The 14,892-nt window shown below is 47.4% G+C and overlaps 1 protein-coding gene across 2 annotated transcripts; it reads left to right on the forward strand.

Annotated features, from left to right (window-relative positions):
* The first annotated feature begins 4,881 nt into the window (after positions 1–4,881).
* Positions 4,882–14,484, forward strand: C1QTNF5 (C1q and TNF related 5). Of its 2 annotated transcripts, XM_034407203.3 has the most exons (3): positions 4,882–5,188; positions 8,299–8,529; positions 10,882–14,484. In XM_034407203.3, the coding sequence occupies exons 2-3, from the start codon at positions 8,310–8,312 to the stop codon at positions 11,397–11,399; spliced, it is 738 nt and encodes a 245-aa protein (XP_034263094.2). In that variant the 5' UTR covers positions 4,882–5,188; positions 8,299–8,309; the 3' UTR covers positions 11,400–14,484. The 2 variants fall into 2 exon arrangements, with proteins under 2 accessions (XP_034263094.2, XP_087732085.1); XM_087875959.1 differs by lacking the exon at positions 4,882–5,188 and having other exon boundaries at positions 8,254–8,529.
* Positions 14,485–14,892: the final 408 nt, after the last annotated feature.

The raw sequence follows: 14,892 nt of genomic DNA on the forward strand, positions 1-14,892 counted from the left end.
TTTGTGTGTGCCGGAGTACTAGAAGCCGAAAGACCAGCTGACTGGTGCACGCATGGCTGTTTTTTGGCTGGTTTTGGCCGTTTTTCAGGCCATTTTCAGGGCATTTTTTGGGCTATTTTCAGGCTGTTTTTCAGGCCGTTTTTGGGGGCCGTTTTCAGGCTGTTTTGGGGGCTGTTTTTAGGCTGTTTTGGGGCTGTTTTCAGGCCATTTTCAGGCCATTTTTGGGCTGTTTTCTGGCCGTTTTTTGGGCTGTTTTTCAGGCCGTTTTGGGGGCTGTTTTTGGGGCTGTTTTCAGGCCATTTTGAGGCCATTTTCAGGGCATTTTTCAGGCTATTTTCAGGCCGTTTTTTGGGCCGTTTTCAGGCCGTTTTTGGGGCTGTTTTCAGGCCGTTTTTGGGGCTGTTTTCAGGCCGTTTTGGGGGCCGTTTTCAGGCCATTTTGGGGGCCGTTTTCAGGCCATTTTGGGGGCTGTTTTCAGGCTTTTTTCCGGTGCTTCAGCATCTATGATGATCAGCTGGTGACAGCGTGTGTGCTCACAGAGACAGCTCTGCATGCGTGCCACGTCTGGCACGCGTTCCATACGTTTGCCATCACAGTTCTAGGAGGTTTTTCATCTTCCGAACCTCGCTTGAAGCATGATGTCCAATGATGGGCTGAGTTTGACCCTGCTTAGCTCTTTCCAAAAGATCAGTCCAGAGCAGCCAGAGCAGCCTCCCTCTGAAGAGGCTCCCACTTCGATTACGCTTTATAAACCCACTTTAAAAAATAATAATAAAATAATTATAACATCCCAGGACCTTCTGGCATCGTGAAAACAATCCTTAGCGTAGAGGTGTCAAACTCGATTTCACTGAGGGCCACATCAGGGTTGTGTTTGACCGCGGTGGGACAGGGTGGGCATGGCCAGCTTGACATGATCAATCCTGTCGGGGGCTCCTGTGGTGGCCAGTGAAAGCACGCTCCCGAGCTCTGTTTTTGGCTGCCACAGCCTCCTGCAACCCTCTGCCAGAGCTCAGGAGGGCCACTTAGCCTTAGCGGATCCCTTTAAAAACCAGTTAAAAACTCAACATCAAAACAAAAATATGTTTCCACATTTTCTTTGGAGGAAAGCCGATGTCAGCGTTCCAAATTATGATCTCTTTCAGCGCTGACATGAAATCACAGAAAGACTTGCTTTAATGCTGAGATGAACTTTCACCTAGTTCCTGGCTCTTCAGCAGATAGCGTTACTTGGGCAACAGAGGGAGGGGGAAAATTCCTGTGAAAAGAAAGTGCATGGGACGAAGAGATGGATCTGGATGGTGGCCAATGAGACATTGGGGTTGAAGAACGGAAAGGGAGGGGTTTGGAAGGAGGTGCCAATCTTGGCTGCATCAGAGTTCAGGCATGTCGTTTTTTCTATTCTTAAATAAAAGAGATTCATTAGAGACTTTGCATTTGAGAATGAAGTTTATTTAAGATAGCAACGAAACCTGACAGCCGAATCCATACAGCCTTTGCAGAATCGAGCCCAAAGGAACCAAATCTGCTCCCTTTTGCAATTTTTTTTTCTCATGTCAAGGAAGGGATCAGAATTGACTATGGCTTCGGCATATAAAGAAAATCTTTACAAAATGTTTTACCACCGGCAAGACTGGCAAAAATGTTCAGCAATTTGTCTGCCCAATGCTGGAAATGCAATCAGATCCCAGGTACTTACTATCATATGTGGTGGACGTGTATCAGAGCAAGAAAACATTGGGAGAAAATACGTAGCTGGCTGGAAAAGATAATTAAAAAGAATATAGATCTGAAACCAGAAATATATTTGTCGGGCATAATGCCGGAGGGTTATGATAAAGGGGCCACATATTTAGTTTTACATATATTGACCGCAGCAAGGATCATATTTGCAAAATACTGGAAAAATGAGAACACCCCGCCAGATGAGGAAGTAATTTGAAAAATTTTAGACTGTGCTGAAATGAATAGGCTAACTTTAAAAATGAAAGATGAAGAAGACACAGAATATTATTTAATATGGAATAGATTTTATGAGTGATTAGAGACAAGAGGTAGAAATCAGAACAAGAAAGACTATTAATGTTGGTATTAAAAAGAGAGATGGTTTACAACTACAATCACTATAATTAACAAAAATGTAAATAAGCCAAAATAAAAAGAAACTTATTTAAAAAGAAAAAGAAAAAGAAAAATAGAAGGGCATCTCGTCTCTTTCCTGGGGTGGGTGGGATGGTTCCTGCTTGAACTGTCTTACCCCCGTCTCGTGTGTCTCCTCTGATCTCAGCAGAAGAACAACACACCCTTCTGGGAAACACACACAGACACACACACTCCACAGCAGGGAGGAGTTTCATGGAGACAGCTGGCGAAGAGCAGCGTCTGCAATGGTTAGCTAGCGGGTGACCTCATCCAGATGTGACTATCACAGCTGGAAAACACGCAGAACGTCTCCTGATTGCCACATGCAGCTGATTTTTTAAAAATGCGACCAACTGGTCCCGGATGCCGATAGTGGAACACACGCATGCGTAATGTACAGTGGCACACATGTGACACTATGTCCTATGTGTCAGCCGTAGATTTTATTTCATGGCTTAAAGGGAGAAAAAGTCCAGATGTTCTTCATTCAGCCAAGGACAAATGAATGACTTCCAGGTGTCCTGAAAGAGGATGGCAGCAGCATCCAAGCAGTGTGTTATGCGCTAACAGAGCTATGAAGCCTGGGCAGGTTCAGGGTTCATGAACTTCCAACTGCCTGGAGGGTGGGGGGTAACCCCAGTGGTGAAATCCTCCACGGTTTGCCACCAGTTCGCTGCCTGAGCATGTGCGATGCGCACCAAATGCATGCTGCACATGCAAATGCATGGTGCATGCCAAACACATTCTGTGTGCGTGTGCATATGCAGTGCGCACCAAATGCACACTGCATGGGCATGCACAGTGTATGCCAAATACATGCTGTGTGCACACGTGTGACCAGTGCGCATCAAATGTGCGCTTCCCACGGAAAAAGGACGCTTAAGAAGGTAAGTAGCACAGCGAGGGGGGGGAATCAGCTGTGCCACGCGATTTAGATCACCTGCTTAATTGTGCGGCACAGCTGATCATCGGAAATACCGGTTCTGACAAACTGGTAGTATTTTTTTACTACGGGTTCGCCCGAACTGGTGCGAACCAGTAGCATTTCACCCCTAATAAAACCCCATGGGAACGGGAAGCGGGGAAGGTTGACAGGGTCTTCTGCCTTCTGCAACAATTCCTGTCAATTCCACCATTTCATCTCCTCCATGGCCGAACATCAGATATTGATTATTGACAGTCAAAGAGGGGAGTATGGAAAAATAAGGGCAGCTGTGCCGCAGGAGCACCTTTTAAAGCAGGTATGCGTGCACATACACCCAAGCCACAATCGCTCTTGACACAACCTACATTCAGCAGTTTCCAAGGCTTCATTTCTGTGCTTCCGTTCAGCGGGAAGCTGTTGGTTGCTCTTCGGTCGACTCCCTACTTGCAGACAGAAATCTGTGTATTTACACTGGGACCCCACCCTGCTTGGACTCACAGCCAGGAATTCTTTCCCATTAATTTTTGATGCACGTCGAGAAACTTATGTTCACTCCATAAACAAAAGGCCCTCTTGCCATGCTCGGTGGCGGTGTCCTCGCAGCTGACGCCCAGACATGCAGACACCGTTCTGTATAAGCCTTGGCACACATTCAGCTGCCTGGCCACGACATAACAGGGTTGCACTGTTTTGTGGCTAAGCTTGTGGTGAAAATCCTGCTGTGATTGTAGCATGTTCTGTGACCGGGGCATGACACAAAACTTGAAGACGGTCGGTTTAGGGCATTGCATGGGATAGGAAAGTGTGCCACTGCGTTTTCCTAACAAGGGGCACGATGTTAGGTAAACTCCAGCCCTTTGTGGCATCTCTCCAAGGCTAACAGCCCACCACAAACAGGACAAATTCACCTAAAGAAGTCCTCGGCTTGCAGTCACAAGAATTTCCATGACTGTAAGACGATTGCTAAGTGAGTCACGTTTGATTTTAACCATCTTTTTCTTGCGGTTGCTCAGCGAACCCGCTGCAATTGTTCACTGAACCTTCCGGGCGTTAAGTGAAAGCCGTCACAAATAGCGATCACGTGACCCCGGGAAGCTGCAACCATTGGCTGGCTGGGGAATTCTGGGAGTTGATGTCCAGACATCTTAAAAGGCGCCAAGTTGAGAAACACTGAAAGCTCCTTTCCAACTCAGAAGAAAACTAGAAATGGGATGCTTACAACAATTGCATTTTGATCAGGGTGATGAGCTATGAAGCTCTTTAGCAGCAGAACAATACACCGGGGGCTAGGGAATTCTGGGAATTGAAGTCCGCGGCAGGGGTGAAATCCAAAATTTTTCCCTGCTGGTTCTGTGGGCGTGGCATGGTGGGCGTAGCAGGGGAAGGATATTGCAAAATCTCCATTCCCACTCCACTCCAGGGGAAGGATACTGCAAAATCCCCATTCCCTCCCCACTCCAGGGGAAGGATACTGCAAAATCCCCATTCCCTCCCCACTCCAGGGGAAGGATACTGCAAAATCTCCATTCCCACTCCACTCCAGGGGAAGGATACTGCAAAATCCCCATTCCCACCCCACTCTGGGGCCAGCCAGAGGTGGTATTTGCCGGTTCTCCGAACTACTCAACATTTCCGCTACCGGTTCTCCAGAACCTGTCCGAACCTGCTGGATTTCACCCTTTGGTCCGCGGGTCTTAAAGTGTTGAAAAACACAGATTTTCATGGAGGGTTTTCCTTCGTCCATGACTTTTTCCATATCCTTGACACCCCCCCTCTCCCCTTTCCTCCTTCCTCTTCTCCTCCTGACCCATCCCAGGGACATCCAGACAGGATGCCCATCCACACATCCTCACCCCTGCTCAGCGTCCTGGCTGCGCTGCTGCTCAAACACCCATCCATTCCTTCCTATGCAGTGTAGTTTTTGGCAAAGTCTCCCATTTCCTTTGCAAGTTTGGGAGGAGAGACAGAGAAAGAGAGAGAGAGAGGAGGGAACCAAGCGGGGGGGAAGAGAAGGCCGGCTGACGGAGCTCACTAGAAGCCCATAAGCAGCCAGCCGGCCGGTCGGAAACTCCGTTCCTCCCAGAGAAAAGCAAGGAGAGAAAAACTTCTAAGGAAAACCAGGTAAGGAGAGAATCTTCCCCCATATCTCTACATGTGCAAAGATGACACTCAACACTGCTGGGGCTGGAGGTCCCTTTTCCACCCCATCCTGCTTCTTGGGGTGCTGGGGGCCGTCTTTTCCAGCTTGGGGGCTTTCTGGAGGTGTGAATTGCAAAGCCCATCATTCCCAGCCAGGCTGGTCAAGAAAGATGGGAGCCTAAGTCAGGGCAAGGCTGGTTTGGATTCTGCTGAGATTCCGGAGGGTCCTCTGGCAGGGGTGGACAGGGGGCACGGTCTTGTTTCCCCCTCCTCCCCCCTCCCACACACACACACACACACACACAAAGGAGAAAGTTTGCCGATTGAACATTGGAAGTTCTTGATTGGAAGTCTGGCTGGCCAAAATGCAGATGCAAAAAATGCAAATGCAAAATGCGGGGGATTAAACGAAAGTAAATGCAGGAGGAAGGGGGCCTCTGGTATTTATTTTGCCCTTAAGGGTGGGGGCTGCTGAGAGACAAACTACCCATTTGGAATAGAATAGAATAGAATAGAATAGAATAGAATAGAATAGAATAGAATAGAATAGAATAGAATAGAATAACGAAGTTGGAAGGGACCTTGGAGGTCTTCTAGTCCAACCCCCTGCTTAGGCAGAACCCCCCCCCACCTGCCCAGTGTCTCACCCCCACCGAAAAAGTAAAAGATTCAGATCTTACCTCTTTCTGACATTCCTTTCATTGGTTCCTTAACCCGAAGAATTTAAGGGCGCCTGTTTGATTTTCCTCCAATTTTCTTAGCATCCTCTTCCTCCCCTCCCTGCAAGGTAGGACCTGGGGTGGGAGAGACTAAATTAGTCAGGCCAAGGATGATTTGAAGGAAAATTACAGCTTTCTTTCTTTTCTTTCTTGCCTTCTCTCCCTCCCCACCTCTCTCTCTCTCTTCTGGTTTTTCTGAACTTTCTGGTTTTTCTTTGAAGATGTTTCACTTCCCATCCAAGACGCTTCTTCAGCTTTTGCTTTTTCCTTCTTTCTTCCCTCCCTTTTGCCTTCCTCCCTCCCTCCCTCCCTATCATCTCTCTCTTTCTCTCTCATTTTGTCTCTCCCTCTCTCTTTCTCTTTTGCTCTCTCATTCTCTCTCTCTCTCTCTCTTTCATTCTCTCTCTCTCATCTATCTATTTGTTATTTGATTTGATTTTGATTTATATGCCTCCCATCTTAGCATCCGAAGTCTTCCTCAGCTGCTATCAGGAAAAACAGCTGTTTCTTTCTTTCCAGCCACTTCTTTGCTTCTTCTGCCTTGCAAAGCAAACTCAGCACAGGAAATGCAGACACATCCGAATCCCCGGAGGATGCCAAAACTTGCAAGGAAGAAATCACGTGTAATTTGGGGGGTGGGGGTGGGGGTGGGTGTTGAATGGAATATGCCAGGGAGCCCCCGATTGGGTCCCGGTTGGCTGAAAGGCATTTTTGGAAAGGTGGGGGGAGGAGTGTTGCACGTTGAGGAATCCTCCTCAGTTTCCTCTTTTTGCAAACTTTTTGCAAATTTCAGTGTTTGGGTGAATTTATGCCAGGAGAGGCACTGGTGGAAATCTGGCCTGTCAGAGGAGTCTTTAAACTCCAATCTGGAGGAGGAAGGGTTGATCTCCCGTCCTTTTAAAGGAAAAGGCACTCTGTGTACGTCTAATGGAACCCTGCTTTTTCTTTTACCAAAAATCAATGCATTCAGATATGCAGAAACTGTTCTTTCCTTTCCAGCCTGCTACAGCTTTGCAAAAAAGGAATGGTTGTTTTTCCACTAATGGCACAAACTCCCCCCCGCCACTCCCTCATACACACACTCTCACTTACACACAGAGAAAGCTCAAACTGCCCAAGGAGCTGCTGATCCAGTTCTACAGAGGAATTATTGAGTCTGTCATCTGCACCTCCATCACTGTCTGGTTTGGTTCTGCAACCCAACAAGGCAGACACTGACTTCAGAGGAGAATTAGAACTGCAGAAAAAACAATGGCTACCAACCTGCCTTCCATTGAGGACCTGTATACTGCACGAGTCAAAAAGAGGGCTGTGAAAATATCTACAGACCCCTCGCATCCTGGACATAAACTGTTTCAACTCTTACCCTCAAAACGACGCTATAGAGCACTGCACACCAGAACAATAGACACAAGAACAATTTTTTCCCAAACGCCATCACTCTGCTAAACAAATAATTCCCTCAACACTGTCAAACTATTCACTGTCTGCATTACTATTACTATTAGTCTTCTCATCATTCCTATCACCCATCTCCTCCCACTTATGACTGTATGACTGTAACCTTGATGCTGGTATCCTTAAGATTTATATTGACTGTTTCCCTATAACTATCATTAAGTATTCTATCTTTTTATTCTTGATGAGTGTATTTTATTCTCCTTATGTACACTGAGAGCATATGCACTGAAGACAAATTCCTTGTGTGTCCAATCACACTTGGCCAATAAAGAATTCTATTCTATTCTATTCTATTCTATTCTATTCTATTCTATTCTATTCTATTCTATTCTATTCTATTCTATTCTATTCTGTACTTCTCTACTCTATTCTGTACTTCTCTACTCTACTCTACTCTATTCTATACTTCTCTACTCTACTCTACTCTATTCTATTCTGTACTTTTCTACTCTACTCTACTCTATTCTATTCTGTACTTCTCTACTCTACTCTACTCTATTCTGTACTACTCTACTCTACTCTACTCTATTCTGTACTTCTCTACTTTACTCTACTCTACTCTACTCTATTCTGTACTACTCTACTCTACTCTACTCTATTCTGTACTTCTCTACTTTACTCTACTCTACTCTACTCTATTCTGTACTACTCTACTCTACTCTACTCTACTCTACTCTACTCTACTCTACTCTACTCTACTCTACAATATTCTATTCTTTCACAAAGAGAAACACACAAATGTGACACCAGGATGCCTGTCTCTCTCCCTCTTCCAATTTCCAATCGCAGCAGGCAGGGCTAATCCTAAAATTAGGGGGCTTGGTTGCAAAAATTATTGGATGACACACACACCCTGGGGTTCATCTAGATGACCTTTAAGGTCTCCAACTTTGTGATTCCCTGATTCTTCAGGTCTCGGGAACATGGAGCAGACGCGCTTCCTCTTTCTTTTCTTCCTCGCCCTGGCCAAGGAGGTGGCTCAGTTGGAAGACAACAAGATCCCCAGCTTGTGCGCGGGGCAGCCGGGTCTCCCCGGGACCCCTGGAACTCATGGCCACCAGGGTTTGCCCGGCCGGGATGGTCGTGATGGACGAGATGGGGCTGCAGGCCTGCATGGAGAGAAGGGTGAAATTGGCCATCCAGGTAAGGAAAAGTGATGGGAAAATCAGTTGGTTTTGGGGGGATCAAATCATTTAAGGATTCTGGGGCAGAATAACTTTGTTGGTTTCCCAAATCTCAGCAACGCCCAATGTTGGGGACCCCCAATTTAAGGGGGGAAAATCAGTGACAAAAATGTTATCAGCCAGTGGTGGGATTGAAAAATTTTAGCATCCGGTTCTCTGCCCGGTTGCTGGGTGGGCGTGGGCATGTGGGCATGGCCTAGTTCAGGGGTCAGCAACCTGCGGCTCTGGAGCCGCATGTGGCTCTTTCACCCCTCTGCTGCGGCTCCCTGTCACTCAAAATATGCGTCCCAACCGCCAATGTGCAACACCTGCTGGCTGCAATTTACTGAGCTTTTTCAACTACCGGTAGGCCAACCATGGATAAATCCAAGAAAGGAAAAGTTTCAGAAGAAAACAGAACGTTTAATTCAACTACATCTGCTAGTTTTGTGGCCGCTCAGGAAATAGTCAGGCACGGGAAGGGTTTTTGTGGCTCCTGATGTTTTCTTTTCTGTGGGAAATGAGTCAAAATCGCTCTTTGAGTTTTTAAGGTTGCAGACCGTGGCCTAGTCGGATTCCTGCACCATGGTGGTGGTGGATGTTTTCGCCCTCCCCAGGCTTCGGAGGCTTTTCTTGAGCCTCCGGGAGGGCGAAAATGGCCTCCCCCAGGCTCCAGAGGCCCCCGGGAGCCGGAAATGGTTCTGTTTCCAGACTTCTGGTAGGCCCATTTTTCGCCCTCCCAGAGCCTCCGCAGAGGCTCTGCACTTACCTGGCATCCAAAACGAGCTGCATGGAGACTCCTGGGAGGGGCGGGGTGGGGTGGGTGGAGTCAGCCAGTCCATGCAACTACTGGTTCAGCGAACCAGATTAAAATTAACATCCAAACCGGCTGAATCCCAGCCCTATCATCAGCCCAACTTTTCCTGAGTTGGGCTCAGGAAACAAGAATATAATGTGACAGGTTTCCAATATATGACAAGAGATTTCCAAAGGAAGCCGGGACAGGCATCAGATTTACGATATTCATGGTTAAAGACTGGTTAAATGTCTCCCCGGACAAAGAAGGAAAAACAAACATGGGAAGAGATTAAAGGACAAATGCAAATAGTTAAAAAAAAATCCATAGTAACACAAAGATAATTGCATTGGCAAACACCATTAGGTGGAGAGAAACAGCAGGATTGGGGTGGGGAGGGGGGCAAAGGTGGTACACTTACTTTCCCTACCGGTTTGCAAATGTGAGTATGTGCCTTCCACGCATGTCCCCGCCTCAAAAATGTGACTAAATAGGATGGCATAGAGCCGGAGCAGGTGGACGAGCCCACCCACCAGTGATTTCCGCTACCAGTTCTGGTGAACCGGTCCGAACCGGCTGAATGCCACCTCTGATGGGGGGTGAATGCATAACTGAAGACCCCCCCCTTTTTTTTTTTATTAAGAGGTGGGAATTCAGGTATGCAATCATGAGCATGGTCTCGACTCTTCTGAACCCTGTGGATGAACAGGGTCATTTGATGTTTGATGTTCAAAACGTGCTGCAATTGTTATTCAACCTTCGTAGTCTTTCCTTTCTTCCTTCCTTGTCTCTATGTTCCCGTTCCTTCCTTCCTTCTTTCCTCTCATTCACATCTCCTTCCTTTCCTCTCCTTCCTTCCTTCCTTCTTTCCTCTCATTCCTTTCTTCCTTCCTTCTTTCCTCATTCCCATCTCCTTCCTTCCTGTCATTCCCATCTCCTTCCTTCCTTCCTTCTTTCCTCTCATTCCTTTCTTCCTTCCTTCTTTCCTCATTCCCATCTCCTTCCTTCCTGTCATTCCCATCTCCTTCCTTCCTTCCTTCTTTCCTCTCCTTCCTTCCTTCTCCTCTCATTCCCATCTCCTTCCTTCCTTCCTTCTTTCCTCTCATTCCTTCCTTCCTTCCTTCCTTCTTTCCTCTCATTCCCATCTCCTTCCTTCCTTTTTTCCTCTCATTCCTTCTTTTCTTCCTTCTTTCCTCTCATTCCCATCTCCTTCCTTCCTTCCTTCCTTCCTCTCATTCCCATCTCCTTCCTTCCTTTTTTCCTCTCATTCCTTCTTTTCTTCCTTCTTTCCTCTCATTCCTTCCTTCCTTCCTTCTTTCCTCTCATTCCCATCTCCTTCCTTCCTTTTTTCCTCTCATTCCTTCTTTTCTTCCTTCTTTCCTCTCATTCCCATCTCCTTCCTTCCTTCCTTCCTTCCTTCCTTCCTTCCTTCCTTCCTTCCTTCCTTCCTTCCTTCCTTCCTTCTCTCTTTCCCCCATGTTTAACCCTCCATTCTTGCTCTCACCTTCACTCTGCTTTTACTTTTTCTCCTTGAAGGACTGACTGGCCCCCGAGGGGAGCCAGGCAGCCCCGGCACCAACGGACTCCCGGGTGAGAAGGGGGTCCAGGGAGAATGTGCGGTGGCACCCCGTTCGGCCTTCACTGCCAAGCGCTCTGAGTCCCGCAGCCCGCCACTGCCTGATGAGCCCATCGTCTTCGACATCATCCTGATTAACGAACAAGGCCACTACGACGGTAACACCGGCAAGTTCATGTGTGAAATCCCGGGGTTGTACTACTTTGCCGTGCACGCCACCGTCTACCGGATGAGCCTCCAGTTCGACATCATGAAGAACAGCAAGGCAATCGCCTCTTTCTTCCAGTTTTATGGCAACTGGCCAAAGCCCACCTCCCTGTCTGGAGGTAGCCTGGTGCGGCTGGAGCCTGAGGACGAAGTCTGGGTGCAGGTGGCAGTGGGCGAGTACACCGGCTTCTACTCCAGCGTGAAAACAGACAGCACCTTCACCGGGTTCCTCGTCTACTCCTACTGGCAGAACTCCCCCGTCTTCGCCTGAGAGGCAGCCCAGGAAACGCCGGCATCCTAAAGTCTCACATCCTGGTCCTGGTTTGCGTCAACAGTCCCAAGACCCTTCTTGACTTGGGTGGGGGGTGCAACACCCTTCAACTGACCCCATTGAGACTAGGAGATAAGGAGCGGATGTGCCTCCGTTAATTCCTGGTAGCCCGGGTCACCGCTGAAAAGCCAATACTTTTCTCTAGCATCTCCCTAATACATATAGTCCTCAACTTACGACCAAAACTTCCCGTCACTAAGCAAAGGGGTAGTTAAATAGCTCACGTTCCATCATTTTACACCCTTTTGCATCGCCGTTCTTTAGCAAATCATTGCAGGCCTAAATGATTCTTGCAAATCGGGCTTCCCCCGTTTGTCAGAAATGGGCTAGGAAAGTGGTGAATGCTGGTCGTATGTCCCCAGGAGGCTGCGACCGTTGCAAATACACGCATTGCCAAGAGCCTGAGCTTTGATCCCATGACCGTGATAGAATGAGGACCGATTGTAAGTCACTTTTTTTTCAGCGCCAGTGTGACAGCCACTAAACAAATGGTCGCAAGTCAAGGAAGGGAGCTCCATTCCACCTCTTCCTTTCCTGACCTCAGAAGTCCTCCAAAGGGTGGACCTGAGTCTTTCAGCCAATTCTTCAGCTCTCTCTCCTTGAAAAGAGGTTTAATTTCCAATCCCTCTTTGGCCAAGAGGCCCCCCTTCCTGATTTCAGAGGTTTTTTTAGGGAGGAGTGCAGAAAGCGAAATCATCACGACAATTATGGAAATCCTGGTGACCAAAGAGAGCTGTGCCCTCTGAACCCCAGGGGTACGGATGGCGTTCTTTCCAAAAAGCTTTGGTTTGTGGCTCTCTCAAAAAGTGACCGTGAGAAAAAAATTACAGAAAATGTGAAGTAGGTGATTCGTGATGATGATGATGTTATCCATTCAGTTGTGTCCAACTCTTGGGTGATTCGATGGGCCAAGATTCTCCACATCTTCTGATCTTTCATTAAGTACCGTACTTTTCGGAGTATAAGACTTTTTTCCCCTCTAAAAGAGGGTGGAAACATCGATGCGTCTTATAGACCAAATACGGCCATTTTTGACCTCCCGAAACCCTGCCCCACATCAGAGGTGGGTTTCAGCAGGTTCTAACCAGTTCTGGAGAACCGGTAGCAGAAATTTTGAGCAGTTCGGAGAACCGGTAAATATCATCTCTGACTGGCTCCGCCCCCATCTATTCTCTGCCTCCCAAGTCCCAGCTGATTGGGAGGAAATGGGGATTTTGCAGTAACCTTCCCCTGGAGTGGGAATGGAGATTTTACAGTATCCTTCCCTTGCCATGCCCAACAAGCCATGCCACGCCCAACAAGCCACACCCACAGAACTGGTAGTAAAAAAGTTTGAATCCCACCACTGCCCCACATGTCCCATTTTTGCCCAAAACAGGCCCGTTTTTTGCAAAAACAGGATGTGCAGAAGGTTTTGGAGGCCTACAGAGTGCTCCTGGGGGCTGGGGAGGGCAAAGACGGGGCCCGTGGGGGGTCCGGGAGGCCAAAAACAGGCCCGTTTTTTGCAAAAATGGGACACGCAGAGGGTTTGGGAGGCCTGCAGAGTGCTCTTGGGACCGGGGAAGGCAAAAACCGGAAGCACGGAGGCCAAAAACTATTTTTTTCCCCCTTGTTTTCCTCTTCAAAATCTTGGTGCGTCTTATATTCCGAAAAATACGGTATATTGAATTACACCGTGTTTCCATTTAATTGAAAACATCCATGTCAAATGAAAAAGCAAGCCAGGAGGTTCTTTTCAATCTTGGCTCCACGCATGTTTTGGAACGCCATCTCCAGAATGTGATTCAAAGAATTTGGCTGCTGGCCTTGACCAAGGTACGACCTGGCTTTAAAGCAAAGCTGCATTCACAAAAAACACTTAACCAAACCTACACCGCATGCAAACCTTGGTTGGGTTCTGCCCGTCTGCGCTTCTCCTAATGTCTATATTGTGCCAGACGACTAGCCATCTGGCTAGTCCACAGTTCCCATGTTTTGCACTACCCCAAAAATGGATTAATTCCATGCTCACATCAGCTGCTGGGGAGGAGTGGGCCTGTTCCCACATTCTTCTCTCAGTGCGGTCTTGCAAGGACCAAATCAGTGTTGGTATTCAGCTGGTTCCATCCGGTTCGGGCGAATTGGTAGCAGCGGCTGTGGGAGACTCCACACACCCGCCCGGACGTCATCACGTCCCATTTTTGATGCTCTGCGCACGTGCGCTCACATTTGCGAACCGGTAGCGAAGGTAAGTGAATACCATCCCTGGACCAGATGTGACCATTCTCCCCTCCTCCCCTTCAAGATGAAATAAGAAATTTATTTCAACTCTCCCCCCCAAAGAGAGAAAGATTAGCAAGTTCCTGCAGTCACTTTTGGTATCCAGAAGATGGACGGGCCATCATTATCTCAGGTTAATTTGCATCTTCTGACAGCTACAAGATAAAGGCTGGTTCAGATATTAAGTCAAAGTTGGCTTCAACCTCTCTTCTCCAGAATCAATGCTGGCTGGGGAATTCTGGGAATTGAAGTCCACTTGTCTTAAAGATGTCAAGAAGTTGAGAAACACTGCAGTGGCTGTCAAACTGACTAGCCATCCCATAAGCATCCAGTGCAAGCCAAAACTGTATGAAATCACAGGCTTCGTGATGACGTCATCCTAACATTATGCAGTCTGTAACTTCATAATGTCCCTTGTCCTCTCCTCCAACCTTCAGCAGCATCCCACACGAGGGGGGTCCATCTTAGCAGCATTCAAGCTGCAAGAGACGTTTGAAGAAAATGTGCTGTGTTTTAAGCCAAATTTGAAGAAATTGCTCAGAAGGGGGGGGCTTCCTCCACGAGTCGAGCTTTGCTGTAACGGAACATGGAAGGTTCCATCCACTAGGGGGCACCCTGAGCTTAAAGATGCATTTGATAGCCAAGTTCAACTTTGCAATTAACCTGGTTTGTACGTTTTTATGTACCCCACATATTTTTTTTCCTAACAAAGAGATTTGGCTCATTTGGTTAACTTTTTTCGGTGCAATAAACGTTGCTGTACATATCTTCCCCTTTCCCTATCGCTCTCCACTCGCCCCACCTCTCAAATTTCTTAAAATATAAACGTAAATAATTTGGAGTACTTTTAACTGTCTGCATGAAGAGGGGAGCAACGGGGGGCAATCTTTTGGCAGATGGAGGACGAAGGCCGTACAATGCATTGGGTGATGTAGCGAAGTGAGTTCAACCCCAGCTTTAAAACAAGAATGGGGGTCCAGAAAAAAACACGTAAAATCCAAACCACATACTTCATCGGGCCAGTAGCTCCCTTTGTATCATCTGCAAAGCTTGGCTGGCATTCGCCTTGTCTAATTTTGGTTACTTGTGCACTCGGGTGTGATTTATATGCTGTGCAAAATCAGCCCCTTGGGCTGCTTTATGGTTCAGGATTTTGTACAAGTGCAGAAAGTGA

This window comes from Pantherophis guttatus, chromosome 9, assembly GCF_059756535.1.
Source record: "Pantherophis guttatus breed Tessera chromosome 9, ASM5975653v1, whole genome shotgun sequence".
NCBI classification, from domain to species: Eukaryota; Metazoa; Chordata; class Lepidosauria; order Squamata; family Colubridae; genus Pantherophis; species Pantherophis guttatus.